Raw genomic sequence first — 26,415 nt, 5'->3', positions numbered from 1 at the left:
GATTGGTTCCAAAAATATTTTCATCAAAAACACTTTCAATCATTTTAAAAACATTTCAATATAAGTCCTTAAGCATTATGGGACCCTACCTTCAAATTGTTATGTTGTTTGCCCGTATAGTGTAGTTGTTGTTTTGCCTGCCTTGGACTAGTTGGTGTATAGTTGTCGTTGTGGCGTTTGGTTTTGAGGTAGGATCACAATTCAAAATCTCCCCAACAAAGTTGGGAAAAATCAAGAAAAAGATAACATAAGCAAAACCTAATCCCTGCACTAACAAAAAATAAGCAACACATAATATACTTCCAAGATTCAATTGCTTTTTTTTTTTTTTTTTTTTTTTGTCAAAGATTTAATTGTTTTTTATTCAAAATTATTTACAAAAACAGATAATTACGAAAGAAAATTGTTATTAGCACTTTAAAAATTTTATTCTACATTCTTAATATATATATTTTTTAATAATTTTGAATTACCAAATAAAATTTTTGAAGTAGTAATAACAATTCTTATTACAAAATTACGATTATTACCCACAATTGCAAACTCACAATTTGCTATTTTCATTGTTTCACCCCTCACTCGATAATCACTTTCCTCTTCTATCTTTATTCTTTTTTCTTATTTTGAAATTCTTGCCGCGTTATTACGTGTGCTTATATTATATCTTTTATTCCCCGATTATTATTCTCTTTTTAACTATTAACGCAATACTTAAGAAAAAAGTAAAACAAAAATATTTTACCGCGTTGCACACACATCCCGTGTGTGTATATATCTTCTAGAATTTCCAAAAATAAAAAAAAAATTGTTTTTTCTTTTCAATCAAAGACATATAAGGGAAGGAAGTTCCCAAAATTTATCTTGAAAGTAAATAATAATAACGATCTCCTCCCAACAAAAAACTGAAAAACGGTGGAGCTTCCGCGCCACCACCGTCCTCCGTAGGCCGGTTCTCTCTCTCTCTCTCTCTCTCTCTCTCTCTCTCTTTATTTTTATTTAATTTAATTTTTTTCAATCTTTTTGGTTTGTCAAAAGAACCCTCTTTTGACCATCCCTCTCCGACTCCACCCTCTTTCTTCTCTTCTTCCACCCATCTGCTCCAATCTTTCCTCATCCCATCTCGTTATATTTATATATCTCTGTATCTATATGTCTCTGTGATCCTTTCTATGAATGATCGATTTCCTTCTCCGCCAGCATTGGTTTTGGATCAAAACCTCTGAAAAGTAAAACCCCTCTTCCTTTCTCTGTTTTCTATCTTCTGGGTCAACCATGGGACTTTGCTTCTCCGCCGTCAAGGTCAGTGGCTCAAATAGCAACAACAACGCCCACGGCACCGCCGCCTCGAATCACAACCGGAAACAGAGGACAACAGCCGGGAAGCAAGAACAGAGACCCACCCACAGACCCAATGAGCCGCCCAAGAGGCAGGCTGTTCATAAACCTAAAAACAAGCCCAACTCCAGGAGCCGGAAGGGGGCCGTTCCCTGCGGAAAGCGGACCGATTTCGGGTACGATAAGAATTTCGATAAGCGGTACACGATCGGGAAGTTGTTGGGTCATGGGCAATTTGGGTACACGTATGTTGCAACCGATAGGGCAAATGGGGACCGAGTTGCGGTCAAGAGGATTGATAAGAACAAGGTATTAGATTGGAATCTCAAATTTGTGAATTGGGTTTTGTATTTTTTTTGGATCATTGATAGGAAAGTTGCTATTCTTGATCTCATTTGGTTGTATGACAATTTGGGGCTGATAAGCTTTTCCCTTTTCTTCATTTTCCTTATGATGAATTGCGAAAGATTCTACTTTGGTGGAGTTCAATTGTTAAATAAGATACGAAATGTTGTTGAACAGTCTTTTGTGTGGGTCTTTCTGAGGAGTGGAGAGTTAAAGCTTCCCACTTTTTGGGGTTCGGTTGTGGTTTCTGAAAGTCTGATCCTTTTGAGCACCTCTTCATTCAATTGTTAGTTTAGCTGATTGCATATATATAGTTGCAGGTAGCAGCTGACAATTACTCTTAAGTTTTGTCGGGGCATGCCCTTGATTTTATAGCAGGCATCGTTAGCAAAGTCATTGTTTGTTTCGGCTTTCTGTTCATGCCAAGTTGCAAGTGTTGAAATATGTATTTCATTTTGTTTCTTTTCAGCCAGTTTTCCTGAACGTGTAGCTGTTAATCACGAGTATTAATGCGTTCATTGGCGAGATAAATATTTTTTCCCGTTTTCGTCTTTGTAAATTGTTCTATTAGTGCTTGAATGATCTTTGGTTTGGCGGCAGATGATTCTACCTATTGCCGTTGAAGATGTTAAGCGAGAGGTCAGGATATTACAGGAGCTTGCAGGCCATGAGAATGTGGTCCATTTTTATGATGCATTTGAAGATGAATCTTATGTTTATATAGTTATGGAGTAAGTTTCCTTTTATATTCTTTTTAGATTATCCATTGTTCTCCTTTTTTTGATTGATACACACTCCTTTTCTGGTTACGGGTTCTTCGTCATTTCTGAGACATTATTTTTTATAATAATGTGAGTGTATGTTTCATCATCCTATTGATATCTTGCTCATTTTGTCTTCAATATTCTGCCTTTTTAGGTTATGTGAAGGCGGTGAGTTGCTGGATCGGATTTTAGAGAAGTAAGATTCCTTGAGTCCTGAATAAATACTAATCTGATTTCTGGTTGACCATGAAAGTTGTTCTGTGATATCTTTTGTAACATTGCAATTATATCCTTGTTCTTGGTTAATCAGGAAGGACAGCCGTTACACTGAAAAAGATGCCGCAGTAGTTGTAAGGCAGATGCTCAAGGTTGCAGCTGAGTGTCATTTACATGGTCTGGTGCACCGTGACATGAAACCTGAGGTATAAACAAGTTTGTTAACACGAATTCATCCACTATGTTTAGATATTTGTAACCTCTAGATTGTTGTAACCTTACCTTTATTCTTTGCTTGTAGAATTTTCTTTTCAAGTCGAAATCCTTAGACTCGCCTTTGAAGGCCACAGACTTTGGTTTGTCTGACTTCATAAAACCAGGTATGCATATTTGCAGTCCTAGAAAGATTTGATCAAGAGATTTACAAGTTCCTGTCAGTGTTGTTCATCTATTTCTTGTGACGAGGTTTCTGGCCATTTGTATTTGAAAACTATAAAGTTGTTTAAACTGAAAATGCAGGAAAGAAGTTTCAAGATATTGTTGGCAGTGCTTACTATGTTGCTCCTGAAGTATTGAGACGCAAGTCAGGGCCTGAGTCAGATGTTTGGAGTATTGGTGTTATTACCTACATTTTGCTTTGTGGGAGACGTCCATTTTGGGATAAGACCGAAGATGGTATATTTAAGGAGGTGTAGTACATTCTTAATTTTGTATACTAATAAACCCTTTCCCTTCTCTGTTTTGTTTTTATTTTTTATTTTTTGGGGGCAAGAACTGTGTGCCATTTCATTATTTGCATAGTGGCACCCACCCCGCCATTTTCTGTTAGTAGACTTACCTCTCTTTATTGCAGGTCTTAAGGAACAAGCCTGATTTTCGTCGCAAACCATGGCCAAGCATAAGTAACAGTGCTAAAGATTTTGTTAAGAAGTTACTTGTGAAGGATCCTCGGGCAAGGCTAACTGCTGCACAGGCACTATGTATGTCCCTAGATCTTATTCTGGTAGAAATAATGCTGATTACACTAGCATTGGAAAGGCTAATGTATTTGTGAAAGTTCAAGTTACTGGCCTTGGAAATGGTTTTCCAATGTTTGCTTTCTTTGCAATTGAGTTGTTGGTGTCAATAGTCATATACCCAGAGACCGTTATTAGTTTATTTCGGGCGATTATTTGAAGTGATAAAAGATTATCTCTTTTTGGGGGATTAACAGTTCGTTCTATTTTCAGCACACCCGTGGGTTAGAGAAGGGGGTAACGCATCAGAGATTCCTATCGATATATCCGTTCTGAATAACATGCGCCAGTTCGTGAAATATAGTCGTTTGAAACAGTTTGCTCTAAGGGTAAGAAAGATTTCCTTCTGTTGGACTTTCCAATGCATCAAGACAAGTGTGTTTTGTATTTAATATCTGTTATTCAAAATTTATATCCTTGCAGGCATTAGCTAGCACACTTAATCCTGAGGAGCTGTCTGATCTCAAAGATCAATTTGATGCAATTGACGTGGATAAGAATGGTTCTATTAGTCTTGAAGAAATGAGACAGGTAAACCTTTATCCCATTAAGTTTGAACTTTAGAATTTGATACCTATTTCTTTATGGAATGTAGAATTTGATACGTCTAACTTCTAAATGATGTCTTTATTGCAGGCGCTTGCTAAAGATGTCCCTTGGAAATTGAAAGATGCGCGTGTTCGTGAGATACTGGACGCGGTATGCCAACCCCACAACTTTTTCCTTTTTCTTTTTTCCTTCTCTGTACAAAGGGAAAACCCCGCCTCTGTATTATGTTCTTCTTTATGCCAGTCTCTTAGGGTCTTCTTCCCCTTATGATTCTTTCTCGTTGGAATCCCTCTTACCCTTTCTCCACCCAAGGCGACGTGAATCTAACATCGATCTTTATATCAGTGTTTTTTGTGTTGCTTTCTCTGTACGGCTTGAAATATGGTTGTTTACTTGCTTGATTCAGATTGACGTCAACACCGACGGGCTTGTGGACTTCACTGAGTTTGTCGCGGCTACTCTACATGTGCATCAATTGGAGGAACATGACTCAGAGAAGTGGCTGCAGCGCTCACATACAGCTTTTGAGAAATTCGACATAGATAGAGATGGGTTCATAACTCCGGAAGAACTTAGAATGGTTAGGATTAGTTCCATGCATTGACTATCCCCCTTCCCTCTCAGACGACACGGATACATGGCACACCGAATTGGTTCGAGTGGTGTTCTTGTTAATTTTGCTAATATACGATATTGCTTTCTTTTCTTTTGCAGCACACGGGTCTAAAAGGTTCTATTGATCCACTTCTTGAAGAGGCGGACATCGACAAAGATGGGAGGATCAGTCTATCAGAATTCCGTAGACTTCTGAGAACTGCGAGCATTAGCGCGAGAATTGTGACTAGCCCACCTGGTCACCGGAATGATAGGAAGGTACAAGATTGGAAGTAAGAGAGGTGTATGAAAGGTGTTCTGGTTTTCTAGTTTATAACCATCTCGGACCACGTTTGAACTCAAGTATTCAGCAATTGTATTTTGCATAGGATTTGGTTTAAACGTTAACTGAGACGTGTGATGTTAGAGTTGGTGTGGATCTGAAAGGGTGGCGGCTCTGGCAATGCTACGGTGGTTGTTCTAAGTGTACATCGTTTTGCAGGTCTTGGGGATTTATTGGTTGTGCTATACGATTTACGATGTGTGACAAAAATAAGTTTTAATAAGTATAGCAGATTACAACCACAACTGGGTTCATGCAATAGACAAAAACTACCAAGGGCCTGACAGTTCAATCGAGTTACCTTAAAAGGACAAAAGTCGTGTGTATATGACCCAGCAGAAAGAGGTCTTTTTACAAAGTAATAAACTAGCTCCTCAAACGATGAGGACGAGTTTCTCCTAAAAATACTTTGAGATCAGCTTGAGGATTCTCGTGTTTATGATTGAAATCGTTAATATTATATATTATTTAAAGATCATTTTTATACAAAATCAATAAAATATGAGATTATTAAGTCATCAAATTGTATAAAAACGGATGGATGAATTCAATAAAATCATTGTGTAGTGTCTATATATTTGCTATGGTTGATTAACTAAACAATTTTATTTCTAACTGTTTTTTTGGAAAAATGATATTTACAGAGTAATTTATCATATGAATAGTTTTAATCATAAATATGAAGTATTGTAAATCGGTCACGAAGTGTTTTGAGAGGAACTTCTTTCCCAAAGTCTAAAATTAGAAAACAATTAGAAACAATTGCGCTGAGATGGGTTGGAAACTTGGAACCCAATCCACCTTTTCTTTTTTGTGATCAACAACCAAATCCACATTTAGGTTTTGTTCGGTGTAGATGATGAGATTTACTAGATAAAACATTATTTTCAAAGTTGTTGTGAAGAAATGAAAAAAGGGTGACTAACCCTTTTTTTTTTTTTTTTTTTTGTTGAACAAACAATAGTATATATCTAAATTTACAAGTGAAAAGAAATACCACAGGACCGTAGTGCTAAATGACAAAACGGTGACTAACTTGAAGCTTAGAGGTTTTCCTCATGTCTAACACCCTTCTGATCCGCGTAAATTTAAAAAATAATTCTCTATTGCCTTTATTATGCATTGAACTTAAAAAGTTTAACGAACTTGTAATATGCGATGATAGTTTTTGACCTTTGCATGATTTATTAATAACTTGTAAAAATGTGATTGTTTTGCCTTGCCTTATCATGAGATACCAGTCCTGGATACATGCTTGGTAGAACTTTGTTTTCTAATCAAAGAAGGTTACATACCAGTCCAACAAGCTCAAAAGAGAATGTCTTCTGGGACAAAAGTAAAGGTTAAAGAATAGTTTACGAGGTTACTCCAAGCATGTTTTCTAAGGCGTAGATCGGCATTGATTACCCATACTTTGGATGGCCTTCGAAAACATGATTTAAGCAACCGACACAAACCCTAAACGCTAAACCCTAAATTACTAAATCTAAAACTCTAAAAGTATTAGTAAACAATACCAACGCCGATGGAGGATTTGCTTACATATGCAGCTTTCAGTCATTCATGGCTAGGACAGCACAACCAGATCAAATTAGCATAAGACCATCTTCAAAGAGATGTAAAATTATAAGAGTCAAATTACAATCGATGGCTGATATGGCAATCTGAAGCCTTATGTTAAATTTTATACTTCTTCAATTGAACTGTCAAATGTTATTTTATTATGTAAATAGAACTTTAAATGGTTGTAGTTACTAAAAAAATGTTGAAACAAAATTTTTATTGGTTGAAATGTTAGTGGAATAAGGGACCCATTGTTAAAATGAAATAAAAATAAATTTGATATTGATGTCAAATTTAACTCAAAATCATCAAGTCTTCAAATCCAGTCAGCAAATAATATTTCGGTTGGAGAGAGTTTTGATATCAAATAGTCACAATGACATTTCACCTATGATTTTGATATCTCCTTTAGGAATACGTGGTCAAGAGCTGTTGGTGCTGTTGAATATGTGGTCATGCCTTTTTGGTTTGAAGAGTGTCGGCGCAACGAATGCTCTCGTTCATACTATGATTGGGCATACTTGGAAAGTTAATGTTGATGATGTGGGGGTCAAGTAAAGCTAGATCATGTAGCAGACTTGAGGAAGTTTATCGATGGAATGAGGAGCCTTAGTTCAAACTTAAAAAAGTGTACTTTCGGAGTCAAGGCCGATAACAACGACGATGATAAAGCCTTATACTACTAAATGAGATCGGTTGTATGAATCTTAATACGTAATGAATATATTTTTAATAAGTTTCATTTAAAAATATGTGAAACAAAATTTCAAGCTACCAAAAACTAGTTTGATTACTTTATAGAAGGTTATTTCTAAGTATTTTGAGTACCTCCTTTTACATAACGATGTTGCCTTAACATTTTGGTATGTAGAATTACATTGACATGTTAAAGTTGAAGATCTTGGTTTATCCTTTCTAAAGCTTTGCCTTGTGAAACAAACTGCTTGCATGACCATTTATAAAATTAGATCAGATAAGCGATATTATTACTCTAAATTACGTTAAAAAGAGAAAAAGGGTCTAAACTCGAAACACAAGTTGAAAAGAAAAATCCTTATGTAGCCGAGATTTGGATGTTCTAAACGTATGGTTGCTAAAACGACACCGTTTAAACATAGAAAAAATTGTGGTAAAAAGCTTTAAAGGTTAATAGAAACCATCACACTCTCTTGCTTCATCTTGCACTTGAGAAGACGACTCATTCCATAACATTTAAATTAATTTCCTTTAATTTTTCTCTCCTTTTTTCCTTCTTTTTTTTTTTTTTTTTTTCTTGTTTGGATAACTTTCATTTTTCTTGTTAAAATTGGCTTGTATGCATTAATTATTTGATTAACATTTCAGACCAAGCATGGTGAACCAGATATTGGCCGAGTCCATCAAACTTCCTGACCAAGTGACAAGGGCGCTGGACAGGGCCACCCTGGGGGCGTGGGGGAGCGAAAGATACAGTTGTACATGACTCTAAATTTGAACGGGCAAAATTTTTTGTCATTTAATATCATGTAATAATGTTCTATATTTAAAAAATTACTTTTGTGAGCACTTTAAAACCGCATTGTACACTTCTTATAGAAATATTTCTGAATATAAAAACTTGGAATACAATAAGATATTTTAAGTGTCAATAATAACACTCTAAAAACAATAGTTTTTAAATTTTATTACATAATAATGGTATATATTCAAGCGAAACTTTAGAGGTAAAGTTTTGAAGTTTTTTTTTTTATCATTTTCGGTAGTTTAAGATATAACTGCTTTTGATTATTTAGTGAAGATTATATTTGTAGTTCTTTTTACTTATCATTAATGATATTTGTAAACACGCAATCAGTGAGTATTAAAGTTTGTTTTTATTTTTAATTTTTTTTAACAAACGATATTATCTATATTAAAATGGTGATGGAGTGAGCTAAGCCTCATACTGAGCTATCAATAATGTGGTTCAAATTCGTCTTTGGCGAGAATTGAACCTAAGCTCTCTCACTTATAAGTGAAGAGGAATACCACTAGATCATAATATTAACTGTATTGTTTTGATTCAAGTGAATGTTTTCTAAGATCAATACATTGTCTTACTTTTTGTAAAAATGTAAACTATCTTAAAGAGGGTCTTTTTACAAATTTCGCACGAGGCCTCAAGATCTTAGAGACGACCATTGTGAGTTCCACGGCGAAGGAGTTGATCCCCGAGCTCAAATCCAAGACTCAGAAGCTGGCGGGGCTTCTCCGCCAACTCAGCAGCTGTGACGTTTCCGATTCCTTCCTCGGTTCGGCGGTTCCTACGACGTCCCAGTACGGCGGATCCTTATCAGCGTCATCGAACTACTCCTCAACGACAAGTATCTGCCCACGTTTCTCAAGCTCAAGCCTTTTCGTGTCAATGGCATTGTCATGAACAAGATCAAGCTTTGCTTCACCACCCCAATCCCCGAATTTTTCTTCCGCCATATGCCATGGAGGATCGAGTATTCAATCAAAGACTTGTCGTGGCTCCTCCTTTACATTGCAAAACGTGAGGAGTGCTTGGGGTGCCTAGAGTTGCATCTAACGTTCCGGTTATGGTCATCATTTGGGAACAAATTGCTATGCTTAACCACGAGGCTAATCCATTTCATGTTCGATCCGATGCAGCGCAGTCGTTCGTCAGCCTTGCACGGTACGATGATCGAGTCGCAAAGACTATCATTGAGGAAGGTGGAGTCTTGGAAAAGTAAAGAAAAGCAAGCGCTTTAAAGTTGACAAGGCAAAATGATGCAACAGGAATTTACAGAAATTTGACGTCCGAGCTCTGTTTTGGCTGCATAATATATTCCTGAAAAGAACATAATCTCATGTTTCTAACTTACTGTTATTCTATAATCATGATGGATTTTAGCCATCCGATATCGTGTGAGCCTTCAAAACTGCGTTTTAAAGCTTGCAATAAACTTTGGACTTTTCAATTTTCATTTGAATTCATGTCATTTAATTTCTAAAACCCCTGAATTTAGTTAGCGCCTGCGTCATTTTCAAAGAGCATTGCTCTAGAAGAAGAAAGATGAACGGATGTGATCAATCATCTTCTCCGTTGCTCTCTCTCTTTCGTTTCCACAGCTAGTCAGTTTAAATTGAATGTCGACGGGGCTTGGATGGAGGAGCTTAAGCCCCAGTTTGGGGTTGAGGTGCTTTTTAAAAAAGCTACCATGAAAAAAAGCTGGTAAGAATTTTGGTGTTTGGTAAACATCCCAAAACAGCTTAATTTCAAAGTTTCACATGAAAAAAAGCCAAAAAGTGGAAGCTGCATTTTGCAGCTTCCAGAAGCCGCTTATTTTTTCCAAAACGCGGAGCTACAGTACCCATTAATGAATTTTTTCAATTTACCAAAACTGCCCCCTCCTTTCTCCTTTCTCCTTCTCCCGATCCTACACTCTGCACTCTCTCTTTCTCTATCACAAAAAACCCTCTTCCCTCCCGCCGCTGCACCTCTTCCTCCTCCTCTTTTTCGTTTCTCTCCGCACAACCGCCGTCGCTGCACCTCTTTCTCCAACGCCACACCACAGCTTTAAGCCTAAGCACTTCTGTGCCCTCTCCTAGAAAGTCCTCGAGCCCTTAATTCCAAAATAAATACAAAGTTTTAGCTCGCTCCAATTACCCGCAGCTCCAGCACCCGCTCCATGCCGTTTTCTTTGAGGCAAAACAAAATAAATACAAAGTTTCAAACTTTAAAAAATAAGAAGGAGGCCAGAGTAATTTGAGGTGGATCGGAAGAAAAAAGGAAGATGGGAGAAGACAGAGGTACAGAGAAAAGAGAGGTTTAGATAGAGAGAAGATGTCGAACAAAGAAAAAAAGGTTGAAAGAAGATGATTCTAGAAAGAAGAAAAAAGGTAAAATATTAGTATTTGATTAAATTTAATAATAAAATTTGATGAATGTATCTAATTAGACTTTTAAGTACATTAACAATATTGTACTAATGAATTCTAACTATTCAGTCTAAAATATTTTAATTGAAGTAGTTTGTCATACTAATTAATATTTAAGATAAAGTTTATAAATATGTTTGTTTTACAAATAAAGTATATTTAGTAATTCACCTTTATTGGTTAAGAAAATTAAATTAATGGCACATCTAGTATTATACCCTTTTTGGTCATTTTACACAGTCACAGCTGTTTTACATAAAAGTTTACCAAACACTATCATACTGCTTTTTTTTCCAAAAGCACTTTCACAAAAAAGTTTACCAAACACTCTGCTGGCTTTTTTTCACAGCCGCTTTTTTTCACAGCACAACAAAAGCAGCTTTTTTTCAAAGCACAGCAATACCAAACCAGCCCTAAATTGGGTGGTGTTGGTGCTGTTATGCTATTATCAAAGATCCCAACCACAGCTATATTTGTACTTTGTCAAAAGCATCGTCTTAAGAAAATTTTATTTGAACTCATGTTTTGTATTTTTACACCTAACGTACTTTTTATACTCACAATCAATTTGTATCTCTACATCCAACGTTAATTCCTAAACTACCCTCACTAAACATCTCTTTACACCCTATTATCAAATTTATTAAAGTGAAATAAAATAAATAGTTTTAAAAAACTCATAAATAAAACGCCAAAAGAGCCATCGAAGAAAATCACCCTCCCAACCAACCACTTCCATCATCTCTGTCGGGAAAGAGAAATATAACAACAAGAGTTACAAGTGCTCATCTCTAAAGAACATATATCTACAAATATAATGTCATAGCAAGGTTACTCGATGCAGCAGCTCTCCATTCGCGGTTCCTACCACCCCTGCCCCACACGTCCGATCATCAACGACATTGAACAAGCACAGATCTCTGTTCCTTACCCAACCCTATGAAATTGGATAACTGGTATGGCTTCCCAAACATCCTTTTAGTAATGGAAGAAAAACACTTAACAACACCATTTTGAAGAAAAAACAACCCCTCCACTAACTGTTATTGTACCCCGACTGTAATTATTGGGAGGGGCGAAGAGTTTTTTTTTTTTTCCTATAAAACTGTTCCTCACTAGCATTAAGGGCTGTCAAAGGGGCTATACTAATCAAGTATATTCTGTAGTGCTCATTTACTTGATAGAGGTGACGATCACAATAATTTACATATAGATAAACCTCTATATTATCAATCAGTGGGTTTGAGCCTACATGGGATTGGAACAATTAAAAACAGTTTTCAGGCTACCCTAGAAATTACTGAAAGGCAGAATCCAACCGTATGATTGATGATGCTGAGAAAACTTGTGACTAGCCAAAGAAAACCCTTACTTGCTTGGATACTGAAGTCTTCGACTTTGGAGGTGTTGGGTATCAGGGTTTCACAGAAAACACAGGCTTTTGCAATGTTAGCAGTTCGATGAAGTCAGAAGTACAGACAATGAAACTTCATTTGTTAGGCTTAGGGACGTCACCTACGCTGTTGGAGGAGCTATCCTGAACAACTTGAGATGTAGAATGCCTACTTGATGAGCATCCATCTGTAACACTCCTATCTTTCCTCTGTGATTGCTTGGCCTTCTTAACTGCAGAAGATGAATCCTGTAAAATCCCATTCAGTAAATTTTGCATCTTCTATGCAGAAAGCATTTCTGCTGCTTTTATAACTTTAAAAGTTACAACTAACCTGTGGTGTTGAAGATCCTGGCATCTTAAGTTCAAGGTCTGTTGCCACATCGTTGGAGTCATCACACCTTTCAGCAGTGCTACCCCTTTGATGATCTGATGATCTGCTCCTGGAATCTTGCTTGCTTGAAAGGTGGGAGACGGATGCATACTGCGGTGATGGCTGTTGTACAGGAGGATTGGCAGGTGCTGGATACGGCACAAAAGTTGAACAGGGATTGGGCATAGCAGCAGGATTTTGAGCTTGAAAGTAAGGATACGACTGAAGTGACGGGTGCATGGGAATTGGGCCAGAAGGGACAGCCACACGCATTGGATATGAGTAAGGTGGAGCCATAACAACAGAAGGATCCATGCCAGCCCATGGAAACATAACTCTCAGTCTCTGCTGATACTGAACATTTAGATTTTCAATATCAGATTTTAAAGATGCCTTCTCCTCTCTTAGCTCGTTCTTCTCCTGCGTTAGCTGCTTGTAATAAACAAGAATTCCGATAACATTAGCATATAATCAGCCTGACAAGTTACAACCACAGGATAATACACATTAACAGTAACATCACCTCACCTCACGGGATTCATCAGTAAGTGCAGAACACTCGGCCTTTAGTTTGTTGACATCAGCGGTAAAATCCTTCAACATTTGAATTGTGTCGGTAAGGATGGTTGCCTTATCGTTCTTGGGCCTATCTGGATCTGCATTTCCAACATAACAAGGGCGTCCATGTTTGTTCAGAATTAAGGCACGTGCACCATGAACTAACTACATAGCGAATTAGCAAGACCGTTGATCAAAATATGTAATCCGAGTTCATGTCAAACTATCTAGCAAGATAACATTACTTGTCTTCAAACGCAAATTGCGATGTTTCAACACGCCATTCCCGGAAAATTATGACAGAAAGAATAGCAGAGAGCAGCAACTAAAATATACCTAATGTGTTGCCCAACTCAAAAAAATGCTCATTGAGTCGATCCCTCCTCAACTTTTCGCGGTCTGCTTTCTGAACTTTTCTGGCAACAATCGGGTCCTTCGTCTCCACATCAAGTCTTTGCCTGCCCACACAAAATCAAACTGTAAAGATCACAACTTTAACTTCATCTGCTTCATACCCATCACTGATTTTTGTATTTTTTTCCTAAATTATTCAATCAAACAAACATTCAATTGCTGAATTCAAACAAACCAATCAAATCTACAGAGAGATAGAGAGGGGAACCTGGAATCGGAGTTGGAGTTGTGGGGGCGACTGGAGGGGAGAGGTTGAGTAGAAGAAGGAACCGAAGCAGCTGAGAAATCGTCGGATTTCCAATGATCCATGATTTTGGGGTCAATTTTTGAGGCTACGGTTTTGTTATTCACTGCAAATTGAAGAAATTGGGGGAGGAAAGAGAGAGGATTCACAAAGATACAAAATTGAACACTAATCTCAGCTTGCTTTCCACAGCAAAATCCACCACAGGGGGAAATGGAAGCCACTCCGATTCGGATATGGATTTTTTTTAATTTCTTTTTTCCCCTTTTTTTTTATTGAATTTTATATTTCTTATTAAAATTGTTTTAGAGTGAGATAGCAAATATACCCTTGATGTTTGGGCCTCTTTCACAAAATGACATCACTATTTAACTTTTTTGGCCTTTATACTCAAAAAATAAAAATAGTAACCATTGAAACCACTTTTGCCTCAAATCTTATAGCCCTTTGTTCTCTATTTAAGTACCACGTGTCAAACTAAAAAATTACTTCAAAATGTTGAAATTCTTACGTTTTAAGTGACAAGACTGATACATATTGTTCGTTTAAGATGTCTCGAAATTGATAATTTTATAAAGTCTATTTCGTTGATTTTTTTCTTTGACTTGATTTGTTTCTTCCATCTAGTTTTTCCCTTAGCGTCATTTTAATGTCAATTTCTTCTAATTTTTGTTTATCTAAGTTAGGATAAAAATTAGCAACACACGAATGATTTTTTTTTACACAAAAACAAAAGTTGATGGAATGTTGGGTATCGTTTGGTATGCAGACGGGACGGGACAGGATGAAACGGAATGGAGCGGGAGCAAAGATGCTCTCAGATGGAAACAAGGAGGAAGAAGAAGGAGACGGAGAGGTTATAATTTTGTGTTCTACGGATGTGGAACGAGTCGTTCCAGGGGGTGAGGTGGAGAGAAAATTCACCCAAAACTCGTCCCGTGGAACAGCTCGTTCCACCCGTTTTAGGCACACCAAACGTGGGACGGAACGCCTTGTCCCACTCTGTTTCGTCCTGTCCCACGTACCAAACGGTACCTGGATGAACATGACGGAAAAGTTATGGGTAAAAATTGGTAAATTTAAAATAATCGATGGAGGAAAATTGGCCAAATAAAATTTTAGGAGCCAAATCGACAATACAGTTCGGAGGGAAATCGCTAAAATTACCACGGCTTTTCGGAACGACGTCGCATTAGCCGTACCTCCGGTTTCTTTTACCTCCAAATCCTGAAAATTGCCGGTTAAGGGTTTCCAACCAGAAGAGAGGAAGAAGATGAAGATAGTGACGTACAACGTGAACGGGCTGCGGCCGCGCATTGCCCAGTTCGGCTCTCTGCTCAAATTGCTGAATTCATTGGACGCCGACGTCATCTGCTTCCAGGAAACCAAGCTGCGACGGCAGGAATTGACCGCCGACTTGGTCATGGCGGAGGGCTACGAGTCCTTCTTCTCCTGCACCCGCACCTCCGAAAGAGGCCGCACGGGGTACTCCGGTAAGTGGTTGTTAAAATGCGTCAACCGCGCACACCACACTCTTCAAATTTTGCACCTTTAGTATCGAATTTTGATTTATTTTTTTGCATTAAATTTGGTTCTGCGTAGGTGTGGCGACGTTTTGCCGGGTGAATTCGGCGTTCATGAGTGACGAAGTGGCGTTGCCGGTGGTGGCGGAGGAAGGATTCACTGGGGTTCTTGACAGTGGGAAAGGAGAAATGAATGCGGTTGCGGAGGGGCTTGAGGAGTTTTCGAGAGATGAGCTACTGAAGGTTGATGGCGAGGGGCGTTGTGTTATCACGGATCATGGGCATTTTGGTACGTTTTGCCATAGCTTCATGCTTTAAGTTCGAGTCTCTGTGATTTGGTTTTGTTGGAGAAAGTTTAAAGCTTTATGATGACAATGGGTGTGTAGTTCTCTTCAATTTGTATGGGCCTCGAGCGGGGGGTGATGATACGGAAAGGATCGAGTTTAAGTTCAAGTTTTTTAAGATTTTAGAGGTAATGAAAATGACCCGTTTAATCTTTTAAGTTGCCATTGTGTTCAGTTTCTTTTTTGTTTTTAGCATGCGAAAGTTAGAACTGTTATTCTCTTTGGGTTTTTTTTTTCTTAATGTTGATTTTTGTTGTAGAAAAGGTGGGAGTTTCTCCTGCGTCAGGGGAGGAGGTTATTTGTTGTTGGTGATCTTAACATTGCACCCACTTCATTAGATCGTTGTGATGCACAACCAGATTTTGAGAACAACCAGTAAGATGCTTGCTTGATCTCTATGGAGTGGTTATCTGTGTATGTAATTTTATGCAGAGTTTCATAAGTGGGGTTCAGTACCTGATATATTGAGAAAATCTACCTTGTAGATTTAGAAGATGGTTTAGATCGATATTGTTGGAAAATGGAGGCTCCTTCTTTGATGTTTTCAGGGCAAAGAATCCTGATAGGTAAAGCTTATACTCAATAGGAGTTCTAGACTTCTAGTATATTTTACTCGACCAACATCCGTTTGTTTTGTTTTTGTGCAAACTTGAGTTTTGATATTATTATTGAGTTATATTTTGCCAGTGGTTACAGATGTATGTTGAGTGATTTGAAGTTATTATTGTACGATATCTCCTTCATTATTTATACCGCTTTAGAGTTCGTGAGTACCCATTCAACTTCGAGAAAAACTTGTGTGGGGCTTTACTTGCCACTAGATTTTGCTAAGTAGCACTACAATCCAATCAAAACTCGCCACGTGGCAAGTCTTAAATATTATCTTTTATTATTTTTCTTTAATATTTAAAACTTTCATAATTATATTTCCTATTAATTGATATAAGATTAATTTAAGATTTCAATTTTCCTCTAATCTCCTCTGTCTTCCCTTTTTCTTCTCAAATTTTCTCTCTGCCAGTGCCGGCTTCTTCCCCACTCTGTGCATTTCCTTCCTTCATAAGAATAATGGGAAAAAAAATTAAACCATCTTCTCCATCTATAATGAAATAAAACTGTGATATATATATATATATATATATATTCTAACACAGGCTTGATGTTTAACAAAATTTGTCTTTTCCTTTTTTTTCATTTTTTGTTTCCTCTTCTCATTCTCTCATATTTTTCTTCCCCAGTTTTCTCTGCCGTGTGCAGTCTTCTTCCCCCTCTTTATTTCCTTTCTTCATAAGAATATATGTTTCTCCTATAAAGGATTAGAATATTTTGTAGCAAACTCTAAATACAGTTTGCAGACTCACTCCATACTATCGAGTTGATCTTTTCACAATTTATTGGTTATCCTTCAGTTTATTTTGGTTGAAGTACAACTATTTTGGTTGATTATCCATCTTTAACATGATGGTAGAAGTGGGAGAGAGAGAAGAAACTGAAGACTTCTACGGCAAAACATAAAAGTACCAAAAGGGAAAATTTGGGAAGAAAAAGAGGGAGGGGGAGAAGAAAAATATACATCAAATTAATCTCATGATGTATATTAATTAGTAGGAAAAATAATTATGAGAATTTTAAATATAAAAGAATGATAAAAGATAATATTTAAGACTTGCCATGTGGCAAGTTTTGATTGGATTGTAATGCCACTCAACAAAATCCAGTGGCAAGCAAAGCCCCACACAAGTTTCTCTTCAACTTCATGTTTTACTTTTGTGGTTTAATCACATCATCTTTGTCTGAGATCATTAGCTGAAAATGTTTTACTTTATAAAGTAAATTTCTGCCATATGTCAACGTACCATGTTTTCCTCTCTATCCTCTTTTCCTCTTTAACTGTCAGAATAACTAAATGACATCATTCTAATGTTTTGGGTCTCGCATTCATTGTTACTTGAAACTTGAAAGTGTTTGTCCATTTTTTGGTGTTACCTTGTCTGAATGTTGTGTTTTTTCTCCCGTACAGAAGAGAAGCATACACATGCTGGTCACAAAGTTCAGGTGCTGAAGAATTTAATTATGGCTCTAGAATCGACCACATTCTGTGTGCAGGGGCATGCTTACACCAAGAGCAGGACTTGCAAAGCCATAACTTTGTAACTTGCCATGTCAAGGAATGTGACATATTGACACAATTTAAACGGTGGAAACCCGGAAATTCACTGAGGTATAGGATACATGATTGCTTGCTTTTTGTGTGTGTGCAGCCCATGCATGGATGTCATCCTGTATTAATTTTGCTTTTGGGATTATGCAACAGTAGGTAATGTTGAAATGCATGCATGTGCTACATATATGTAGGTGAAACGTGTCTGTGAGTGTTAGGATGTTACTTTGACCGCTGTCCCTGCCCGCAGGTGGAAGGGAGGGCAGAACATCAAACTCGAAGGCTCTGATCATGCTCCAGTTTACACAAGTTTACTGGAAATTCCTAGCGTTTCCCAGCATAGCACCCCATCTTTATCTGCTAGATACATTCCAATGGTTCGAGGTCTCCAACAAACCATTGGTATGAAATTATAGTCTCCCTGTTGCTGATTATTTTAGATGTTTCCGTATAAACATTTTTGTGAAATGTGCAAGGACTTAAATGATAAACCCTTTATGCACACTTGAAAATTAGAGGAACCTGCTTCCTTGGTTCAACTTGTATTTAGTTGTCTATTGAATTTGATTATATAATAGCATTACTAATTGATCAAATATATTAAGGGTTTGTTGTGTAGCTTGTGTTTAACATGATTTGGGTTAGTTGAATATTGTATCTGCAACTGCTTTTAGATTGGGATAAGTTTGGAACTTCGGTGTTTATTTAGAAAATTGTATCTATGTAAATAGATGTTTAATATTTATGAGTCTCATAATAAAATAGAGAAAACAAAAATACTTGAATTAGATGTTTCTCGCTTAATTACTAATACGTCACAGTTTCATACTTCCCCATGTGGATGCTGTATGGTCTCTTACTCTCACTTCCATCATCTGTCAATTTAATCTAACCTGTTCTCTTGAAGCTACTAGTTCTCTATGCCTACTCAAAGTTGACTGAACCCTTTGTCCTGTGCAGTGTCGTTGCTAATGAAAAGACAAGCTGCTGAACAAGTTACTACGGATGGAAATTTCATTAAAGAGAGTTCCAGTGAGGGAGAAAGAATATCGCCTGAACAATGTTGCACACCCAGTGCACCCAGTGGCGATTCCTGTTCTTCGAGCCAAAACTCTGAAGTTCTCTGTTCAAAAACATACGAGCATTCAAGCACTTTAGCTATTGAGGCCACTTGTAACACCTTTGTAACTTTAGGTGGTGAACGTAACAAAACAATGTGCAGCAATGAAGCTAAGAAAAAAGTAAAAAGGAGCTCCCAACTCTCGTTGAGGTCATTTTTCCAGAAAAGTCCGATCGCTAGCAACAGTGTGAGCAATAGTAGTGTTATTTCTACTAATCAGGGAAATGTTCCAGATTCTAATCATCTCTCAAATGAAACTCCAGTACCAGAAAATCAAAGTGGCAGTCCCAAGCAGTGTGAACTGAACTCAAGTGCATCAATTCAGGATAGCGATGAAGTAGATGTCTACTCTTTGGATAAATCTTTGGACAAAGATAAGAATAATTTTGCGTTATTGGAGTGGCAAAGGTTACAGCAAGTCATGCAGAATAGCATACCACTTTGCAAGCGTCATAGTGAACCTTGTGTTTCTCGGGTTGTGAGGAAGCGAGGTCCTAATTTTGGACGGAGATTTTATGTCTGTGCGCGTGCTGAGGTATGTTTTTGTTAACTTTAGTACTGCTGGAAATTTGAAAAGGTTTCTAATATACGATATCGGAGTAAGAGTAAAACTGAAGGAAAATTAAATAATACTTTTGCATGTAATTAAGGAAAACAAAGGTTAAGCATGATTCAATATTATGATGTCTGCTGAAATTATGAATTCAAGTGTATGACAGTGAAGTATGGACAAAGGACAAGTGTCTATAAACGCATTGCTCCTTTCTTTCCATTATTTTGTACATGTCAGATTCAATTGATGTTATAATAGTAGAAAACATCTGATGATTTTTTTGTAGTTCCATCAACCTTGTAACTAGTTTTCCTTCCGTAGTTAGAACCTAGAACTTAGGATGAAAATGTCATTGGGCATCTGACAGTTGCAAGCTTCATACGAACAACAGATATCATGAAGTTTATATGTGCTCGAGCTAAGCTTGCAGTTGATTGGAAAAGACGATGGTATCCAAATTATCTATTTCGAATTCTTACCTCCTGTATCTAATTTTCTACTCAAGAGTAATGTTTGTTTATGTGGAATAGCAGAAGGCAAGGTGGATGACATATGAACTAACTAGTTTTTTGTTCTTCCCACAGGGACCTGCATCTAATCCTGAAGCAAACTGTAATTATTTCAAATGGGCTTCCTCGAAACCTCGACAGAAATGATGGTGGTGATCGGTCATGCCAGGTGATAATGGATGCCGTGCTGTTAGTTTCCGGCCTACTTTTTGGGACGATGTAGTGCTGACCATCTCGGTATGGAAAATTTTGTAATTAAAATGATTCTTTTTGAAATATTGTCTCTGGCATAAGCTCCTTTGTTGCATTATGTAGCAGTATTTTCTTGTTAGTGAATTGATTGCAGTGTTACCCGAAAGAAATATGTTTCCAGAATATCAGAATTTTGGTTTTAGATGTACGTGGTATAACTCAAAAGTCATCACTTTACTTTTTAAAACTCTAAATTTGTTCCATTTTGACTTGTGGACTCACTTTTCTCCATAAAACTTTAGGTCGCCTCTTGAAACATGTGGGACTTAACATCCAATAAGAATATGTCACATGTGCAATAAATTTGATTATAAATCTCCATTATACCTTAACATTTAACAATCAGAGAATATTAAGTTTAAAAGAAACTGAAGTGATGAAAAAAATAAAAATAAAACTAATTAGCCTAGCGCACCCAAATCAAACCTATAAAAGAAATTAACTGATCTAAGATAATATGGAGCGAATTTTGAGTTTTATAAAGATAACTTTCAAGTTTTAGGGGGCAACATGAGATCAAAATTGAGTTCCAAGGGGTAAGGTGGAGCGAACATTGAGTTAAAAGGAGCAAAGTGGTGACTTTTTGAGCTATAGGGAGGAAAGTGAGATTAAAATTGAGTTAGCTAAAAATAAGCCATATATAAAGGGAAGGTAAAGAGGAGAAATCAAATGGAGAAGATAGCTAGCATTTTTCAAAAGATTAATTATGCATTGCCTCAGGATGTCATGTATTATTGTACTATTCCTTCTTATTTGTCGATAAGAAGGAAGAAAGATCAAATATGCTAGTTTCTTGTGTTTTCATAATCAACTATGAGCAGAAATTTGAGTTTAATGTTTCTTCTAACGTTTAGAAGAAAAATTTCACTAGACTCAAGACGCGTATTAAACGTCAAAATCAACATCACGAACGAATCGTTGCAACCCCCATACAATAAAAATTATTAAACTTCCTCCAACAAAAATTGATTTTGGGGGGGGGGGGGGGGGGGGAAATCAACAGTCCAATGATCGTGATCGATAACAAATTATGGTTACAGACGACCCTAGAAGATAATGATATGACAATTCAAACCCTAAAGCCCAAAGATATGTCTTAGATCACTGTCAAGGATCACAGGACTAAATTCTAAGGGCATGCAAAAGTTGAATGATAAGGTTTTTTCTGGCCACAAGAAGTAATGATGTCCTTCTCAAATGATGGCATTAGGGATAGGGATTAGGACCGTGCCCAAATTGGCTTGAACTTTCAAGGTTTTGGAGTTATCAGGAGAAGCAGAAATATTATTGGATAATTGGATAATTGGATAGGGTAATAAGCAACTCAATCTTAATTTAATTGGACCTTAAAAATTTTAGGTACTCAGTTTGTCCATCATGTTGATTTAATTATTGATTTAATTAAGATCTAATTAAGGTCTAGGCCCCATGGACAGGTGCAACACCCATAAGTTTAGTTTTTTTTAATGGAACTTTAACGTAAAACTTCCGATACTGTTCACTTTAACGAAAAAACAAATTTTTACATTAAAAATGGGCAAGTGCAACACCCATAAGTTTAGTTCTTTTTTAATAAAACTTTAATGAAAAACTCCCGGTACTGCTCACTTTAACGAAAAATCATATTTTTACACTAAAAAGTCAATCATGGTATTATTCACTTTACTTATTATTTTGTTCTTATCGTTAAAACTCAAAGTTTCCAAGTCATTTTTATTATTATTTTTTTTTAATCATTGTTTTTATATAGTATCAAACTATTATTTATGTAAAAAAAAAAAATTACTTTTGGCAATCTAGATTTTTTTAGCAATCTAGATTTTGCACATTGTTCCACTTTACTCTTCGAAGCTTTGGTTTGGTTTTGGGCCCCTAATAATTGGCAGAATTAACGAAGGGAGTGCGTGTGGGTGAGTGTTGGGAGATGTGACACTGGCATGATTGAAAGTTTACGCAAGCAAGAAAGTTCAAAGGATAAAGTGAAGCGAGGGCCATAATTCACGTGACAGCTTAAACTTTTTCCTATTTATTTTCAAATGAAAGCAAAGGAGGACATGTGACTCGTGTTGAGTTGATTTAGCGTGTAACTTTGTTATTGGTTTGTTGTATCATATGTGTGATAATCCGGCGAAATCGTTGAATATATCAATGTCTCATATTCAATGAAAATGACTCAACATTCATCAGAACACTCTCGTGGTATCTCAAGCAAATAACACAGTGTTACATGTTTAAGTTTTTCACATAACATCAAATAATTGATTTAAAACGTCAGCTTAACATTTTTGTTATGTAAATCACACTGTATTCAGTTCCTCATCGCAACCAGTTGTACACAACTTTATCCACAATTCAGGGAAAGGGTCATTATACTCTTTTTTGGATACCGTGCACTTGGCCCTTGGACTTTTGACATAGATATTTTAGGGTTTATGCATGTAAACCTCAAGCTCGAGACAAGCAAAACAACCGACAATTTGGTCAAGTGGCTCTTCCTAGCACAAAAAGCTACCAAAATTCACATCAATATATATCCAAGTAGACTTTTTATTACCTTTGAAATTTACATGGGGTGGGAGGAGCTCCTGAGGCAACTAGCTAAAAGATCTGCATGATAAAATAGTGGTTATAAATGACATCCACTTACTCGTTGGGTCCTTTTCCTACACTAGTAAATCTACATGAAAGGTTCTAGATACAATGTTGGCCGAAATACTCGAAGCCATTTGCAAATGGATTTGACCTCTTAATTTGTTGATTGCAGCTAGCACTTATCCATTATTCTATGGTTTTGTTTTTGCCACTCACTTACAGCTAATATATGCGAGTGAGTGGCGAGTAACACTGGTCATTAAAGTTTTTCTCTTTAATTCTCGTGCTTCGGGTTTAAAATCTTTTTTTTTTTCCGTTATTAGTGTATAATAATGCTTGTATTAAAAATATAATTAATATATCTAACTAAATTTAACTCCATTGTGTGTCAAACCTTAATTTTCAATTAGGATAATGTTAGGGAGACCAAATTTGCAAACCAAATAGCATGGTAGTTGATGATTGAATTATTACTTAAGTGTTGATTAACGTGCTTATTTTCTATTAGTGACACATTATTTCGTTTGTAAATTTGGTCTCTTGAGCATTACCCATATGCATTGAATTATGACCCAATTGTAAGGGCAACACTTATAATGAGAAGTGAGGACCCGTGAGTACACCATTCACTGAAATTATTTTGTCCAAAAGATTTTTATCTTTTATTTTTGTCAAAATGTTGTCTAGAAGAAAACGTCTTTAATACTTCCGGATCTCTATGTTCGGAACACAAAGACCAAAAAATTTGGACTGCTCAATTTTAATTCTACGCCCCTTATTAGTCTATTTTATTGGCCCACTTTACAAAAATTCAAAAACTTGAACAGTTTGAATCTCTTGGTCGTTGTGCTACAAACACAAAGATCCAGAATTAATCTCAACCCATATTGGGGAGGATATTTTGTTTATAGTAGGTAGGAAAGAGATAATGAGCCTTTATTCCATGTACTTTTATAGTATTTCTTGTGCTTTGGTTTGGAGGACACACATAAGATGCAACCACCATTACTTTCCATTGTCTAGTTTTTGTTTCTTTTGGTTGGTGCATTTTATATATCCATTTTCTGTTGGTTCTAGAAGCCATGAGGCATGAGTGATCCCCTCACTCTGGCAATTTCACCCAAATTATCAACATTACATATTGTTGGGATCATTAAAGAGAAAGAATAAAAGGATTCCCCTTACAACCTCTACTTGATGGCCTCTGCTTAAAAGCTAATGGGATACGATAGAATTAGGGTTTGATTTTCTCGAATCTCGCACAGGCTCCACTTAAGCGTTAGACAGTTGGTCATTGCCTTAATTAATTTTTAAGCGTTTAACAATTAAGTAAGAGCACCTAGACTTACCTAGGCACCTGCCAAACCCACCTAGTATGCCTAGATCGCTACTTTTATTTAGACAGAAAATAGATAACTTTCATTTTGCATTTTACATTTTCAATAAATTGAAAGAGACTTGTTGAGTACTTGAACGAACACTCATTATACGCCAAACTCCTGCTTGCCGCCCGACTAGCATCCAATACCTTTTAGAATCTTGCCTCTAATGTATAAATAATGATATATGTTGTTATTAAACTTTGAAAGTTTAGAGGGAAGAGGTTAATAAGAGTTTACTTCAATTAGAAAACATTTTATAGGGATAGTGGACAGATTGAGACAATATAGAGGGAGGAAAAGTGAGAGAAGTAGAAAATTTAAAACTTCTTAATTTAAAACTCATGGAAGGTCAGTTTAGGTTTGCTTTTCTAAATAGATACTTTGCTTCTTTGCATGTTTTAGGTATCTTTTTCTACATCCCTTTGTTTTTCCATAAATAATTAATCTGTTTCTGCACCAGGTAACTATTAGTTATGTGACTAATTAGGTTTAGTTGACTAAGACAGAAGCTAACACTATAATAAACAAGCTTAGTCGAGATCGATCTCAATAATGAATTTATATTTACAAAAGAAATTTCAAAGTCTTTTGTGACGACCAAATGATATTGAATAAATGGCCGAATAGATTAAAGATGAAATTGACCAAAGAAAAACAAAAATATGCAACGGAAATTTATAAATTTGAAGTCCAAGCTCCATCTGGGCCCATAAACCTTTCCGAAAAGAGCACGTCATTTCGATATCAGCTTTCAAATTAGCATTATAAACTTTGTAATACAATTTGAACTTTCTCTTTGCGTTGGATTAATGTTGTTTTTAATTCCCAAGACCCATGAGCTTCCCCAAACTTATTTAAGTTGTTTATACTTTTAGATTTTCTCTCAAAATCTGATGGACTCAAGCAAACTTAATTTTTCGAGGGCATACGTTTGTAGCCCTCTACACTTGTACTGCATCACCAAATAATAAGACACGTGACATTACAATATTGGACATAAATAAATGAAATTTATAACAAATCTAATTTAGTTCGAGTTTTATAATGAAACACAATCACATCAGTAGATAAGAGTTAAATTACAAAGATTGCCAAGGCAGCCTTATCAAATGGGAAAAAAAAAAAAAAAAAAGCAAAGCAAAAGGGCCAATCAGCTAATTTAAGGAAGGACACCAAATGATCAATACAACTCATCCACTCCAGGTTATTATCAATTTATGACCACCAAAAATAAAATAAAAATCAGTTTCCAAAAAATAAAATAAAAATAGGATAATTATGTTTGACAAGTCAGCATCAATCCCAGCCAAACTGGATAAGCATTAACCAAACACCATATTTAAACCTAGTTATAACTCCGGTCTGGCCCAACCTATATCCGCATCCAAACACCCTCAAACTCCTTCAACATATAAAGCCAAACCACTCCCACCTCCCCTCCCTCTCTCCTCAGTCAAATTCCACAACTGCATACCAAAACGCCCCGTATCATGCTTTCTTCTTCATTCTCCACCGCATTCCTCACCGCTCCGATTCTCTCCGCCACAGCCTCTCCAAAAACGTCGACACGTGTACGATTTCAGCCGATTCGCGCCTTCGCCTCCGGCTCCGCTTACGCTTCTGCTGAGGCCGAGACGCCGTCGTATCTCCGCCCTCAAACCATGACCTCGCTGTACGAAATCCTCGGCATACCGGCCGTCGCCACGTGTCAGGAGATCAAATCGGCGTACCGAAAATTGGTTCGGGTTTGCCACCCGGACGTGGCGGCGATCGAGCGCAAGGACACGTCGGCCGACGAGTTCATGAAGATTCACGCTGCCTACTCCACGCTATCAGATCCCCAAAAGCGCGCCGATTACGACCGGCAATTTATGCGGCGTAGCCGCCCGTTGGCTTCGGCGTCGGGATATTCAGGGTACTACACTCGCCGGAACTGGGAGACCGATCAGTGCTGGTAGTGAGTTGACTCGCCTGGTGATGGAACGATTCCGAAATTAAAGCAACTAATCCGCGAGATTACCGGTGATTTTGTAAATATACGAAAGGTGACATAGTGCAACCAGAGCCGTTGATTATATTGATCGGGATGATGTCGCTGGCTGTCTGTCGGGCACTAAAACAAGAAAAGAAGAAGTAGCGCCAAAAATTGGGAAAAGTCAAAGGTTGAAAATCTTGTTTAGTGTTCGATAATTACTATAATTATGTTGCATAATTAGGGGGGCGACATAAAGTTATGTTTTTATTTTGGATTAATATAGACCGTAAGTACAGTATATAGATAGTAATTTACATGTAGACATTGGAGCTCAGTATTTTGATGGGTAATCAATTTTATATTACTATTGGTATTGATGATAAGTTTTCAA

The 26,415-nt window shown here is 36.9% G+C and overlaps 4 protein-coding genes across 5 annotated transcripts; 3 read left to right on the top strand and 1 right to left on the bottom strand.

Annotated features, from left to right (window-relative positions):
- Positions 1 to 1,014: 1,014 nt before the first annotated feature.
- LOC137746846 (calcium-dependent protein kinase 28-like) lies at positions 1,015 to 5,640 on the top strand. The gene is made up of 12 exons (XM_068486854.1): positions 1,015 to 1,644; positions 2,281 to 2,411; positions 2,599 to 2,640; positions 2,755 to 2,866; positions 2,962 to 3,040; positions 3,180 to 3,349; positions 3,514 to 3,640; positions 3,890 to 4,005; positions 4,100 to 4,207; positions 4,313 to 4,375; positions 4,632 to 4,805; positions 4,940 to 5,640. The coding sequence occupies exons 1-12, from the start codon at positions 1,273 to 1,275 to the stop codon at positions 5,114 to 5,116; spliced, it is 1,671 nt and encodes a 556-aa protein (XP_068342955.1). The 5' UTR covers positions 1,015 to 1,272; the 3' UTR covers positions 5,117 to 5,640.
- A 5,675-nt stretch (positions 5,641 to 11,315) lies between these two features.
- LOC137748233 (transcription factor bHLH121-like) lies at positions 11,316 to 13,894 on the bottom strand. Of its 2 annotated transcripts, none has more exons than XM_068488349.1 (5): positions 13,578 to 13,894; positions 13,292 to 13,413; positions 12,926 to 13,053; positions 12,359 to 12,826; positions 11,316 to 12,257 (listed from the first exon to the last, which is right to left on the bottom strand). In XM_068488349.1, the coding sequence occupies exons 1-5, from the start codon at positions 13,676 to 13,678 to the stop codon at positions 12,147 to 12,149; spliced, it is 930 nt and encodes a 309-aa protein (XP_068344450.1). In that variant the 5' UTR covers positions 13,679 to 13,894; the 3' UTR covers positions 11,316 to 12,146. The 2 variants fall into 2 exon arrangements, with proteins under 2 accessions (XP_068344450.1, XP_068344449.1); XM_068488348.1 differs by having other exon boundaries at positions 11,316 to 12,273; positions 13,578 to 13,891.
- An 887-nt stretch (positions 13,895 to 14,781) lies between these two features.
- On the top strand, positions 14,782 to 20,371 carry LOC137747359 (DNA-(apurinic or apyrimidinic site) endonuclease 2). Its single transcript, XM_068487457.1, has 9 exons — positions 14,782 to 15,106; positions 15,216 to 15,425; positions 15,523 to 15,608; positions 15,740 to 15,855; positions 15,966 to 16,046; positions 17,501 to 17,701; positions 17,892 to 18,043; positions 18,602 to 19,296; positions 19,899 to 20,371. Exons 1-9 carry the CDS (start codon positions 14,887 to 14,889, stop codon positions 19,968 to 19,970), a joined length of 1,833 nt encoding a protein of 610 aa, XP_068343558.1. The 5' UTR covers positions 14,782 to 14,886; the 3' UTR covers positions 19,971 to 20,371.
- A 5,069-nt stretch (positions 20,372 to 25,440) lies between these two features.
- LOC137747360 (chaperone protein dnaJ 11, chloroplastic-like) lies at positions 25,441 to 26,415 on the top strand. Its single transcript, XM_068487458.1, has one exon. The coding sequence runs from the start codon at positions 25,540 to 25,542 to the stop codon at positions 26,005 to 26,007; it is 468 nt and encodes a 155-aa protein (XP_068343559.1). The 5' UTR covers positions 25,441 to 25,539; the 3' UTR covers positions 26,008 to 26,415.

The sequence above is a fragment of the Pyrus communis genome, chromosome 10 (assembly GCF_963583255.1).
Source record: "Pyrus communis chromosome 10, drPyrComm1.1, whole genome shotgun sequence".
NCBI classification, from domain to species: Eukaryota; Viridiplantae; Streptophyta; class Magnoliopsida; order Rosales; family Rosaceae; genus Pyrus; species Pyrus communis.
The sequence above is the reverse complement of the archived record's forward strand: the minus strand, read 5'-3'. Positions and strand labels throughout refer to the sequence as shown.

Coding starts and splice junctions, on each gene's coding strand:
- LOC137746846 (XM_068486854.1), top strand. CDS start 1,273: ATGGGACTTTGCTTCTCCGCCGTCAAGGTCAGTGGCTCAAATAGCAAC. Junction 3,641..3,889: donor AACTGCTGCACAGGCACTAT/GTATGTCCCTAG, acceptor TTCTATTTTCAG/CACACCCGTGGGTTAGAGAA. Junction 4,006..4,099: donor TGAAACAGTTTGCTCTAAGG/GTAAGAAAGATT, acceptor ATATCCTTGCAG/GCATTAGCTAGCACACTTAA.
- LOC137747359 (XM_068487457.1), top strand. CDS start 14,887: ATGAAGATAGTGACGTACAACGTGAACGGGCTGCGGCCGCGCATTGCC. Junction 15,856..15,965: donor CCAGATTTTGAGAACAACCA/GTAAGATGCTTG, acceptor TCTACCTTGTAG/ATTTAGAAGATGGTTTAGAT. Junction 17,702..17,891: donor AAACCCGGAAATTCACTGAG/GTATAGGATACA, acceptor CCCTGCCCGCAG/GTGGAAGGGAGGGCAGAACA.
- LOC137747360 (XM_068487458.1), top strand. CDS start 25,540: ATGCTTTCTTCTTCATTCTCCACCGCATTCCTCACCGCTCCGATTCTC.
- LOC137748233 (XM_068488348.1), bottom strand. CDS start 13,678: ATGGATCATTGGAAATCCGACGATTTCTCAGCTGCTTCGGTTCCTTCT. Junction 13,054..13,291: donor TGAGTTGGGCAACACATTAG/GTATATTTTAGT, acceptor TTGGAAATGCAG/ATCCAGATAGGCCCAAGAAC. Junction 12,274..12,358: donor CAGGATCTTCAACACCACAG/GTTAGTTGTAAC, acceptor GGGATTTTACAG/GATTCATCTTCTGCAGTTAA.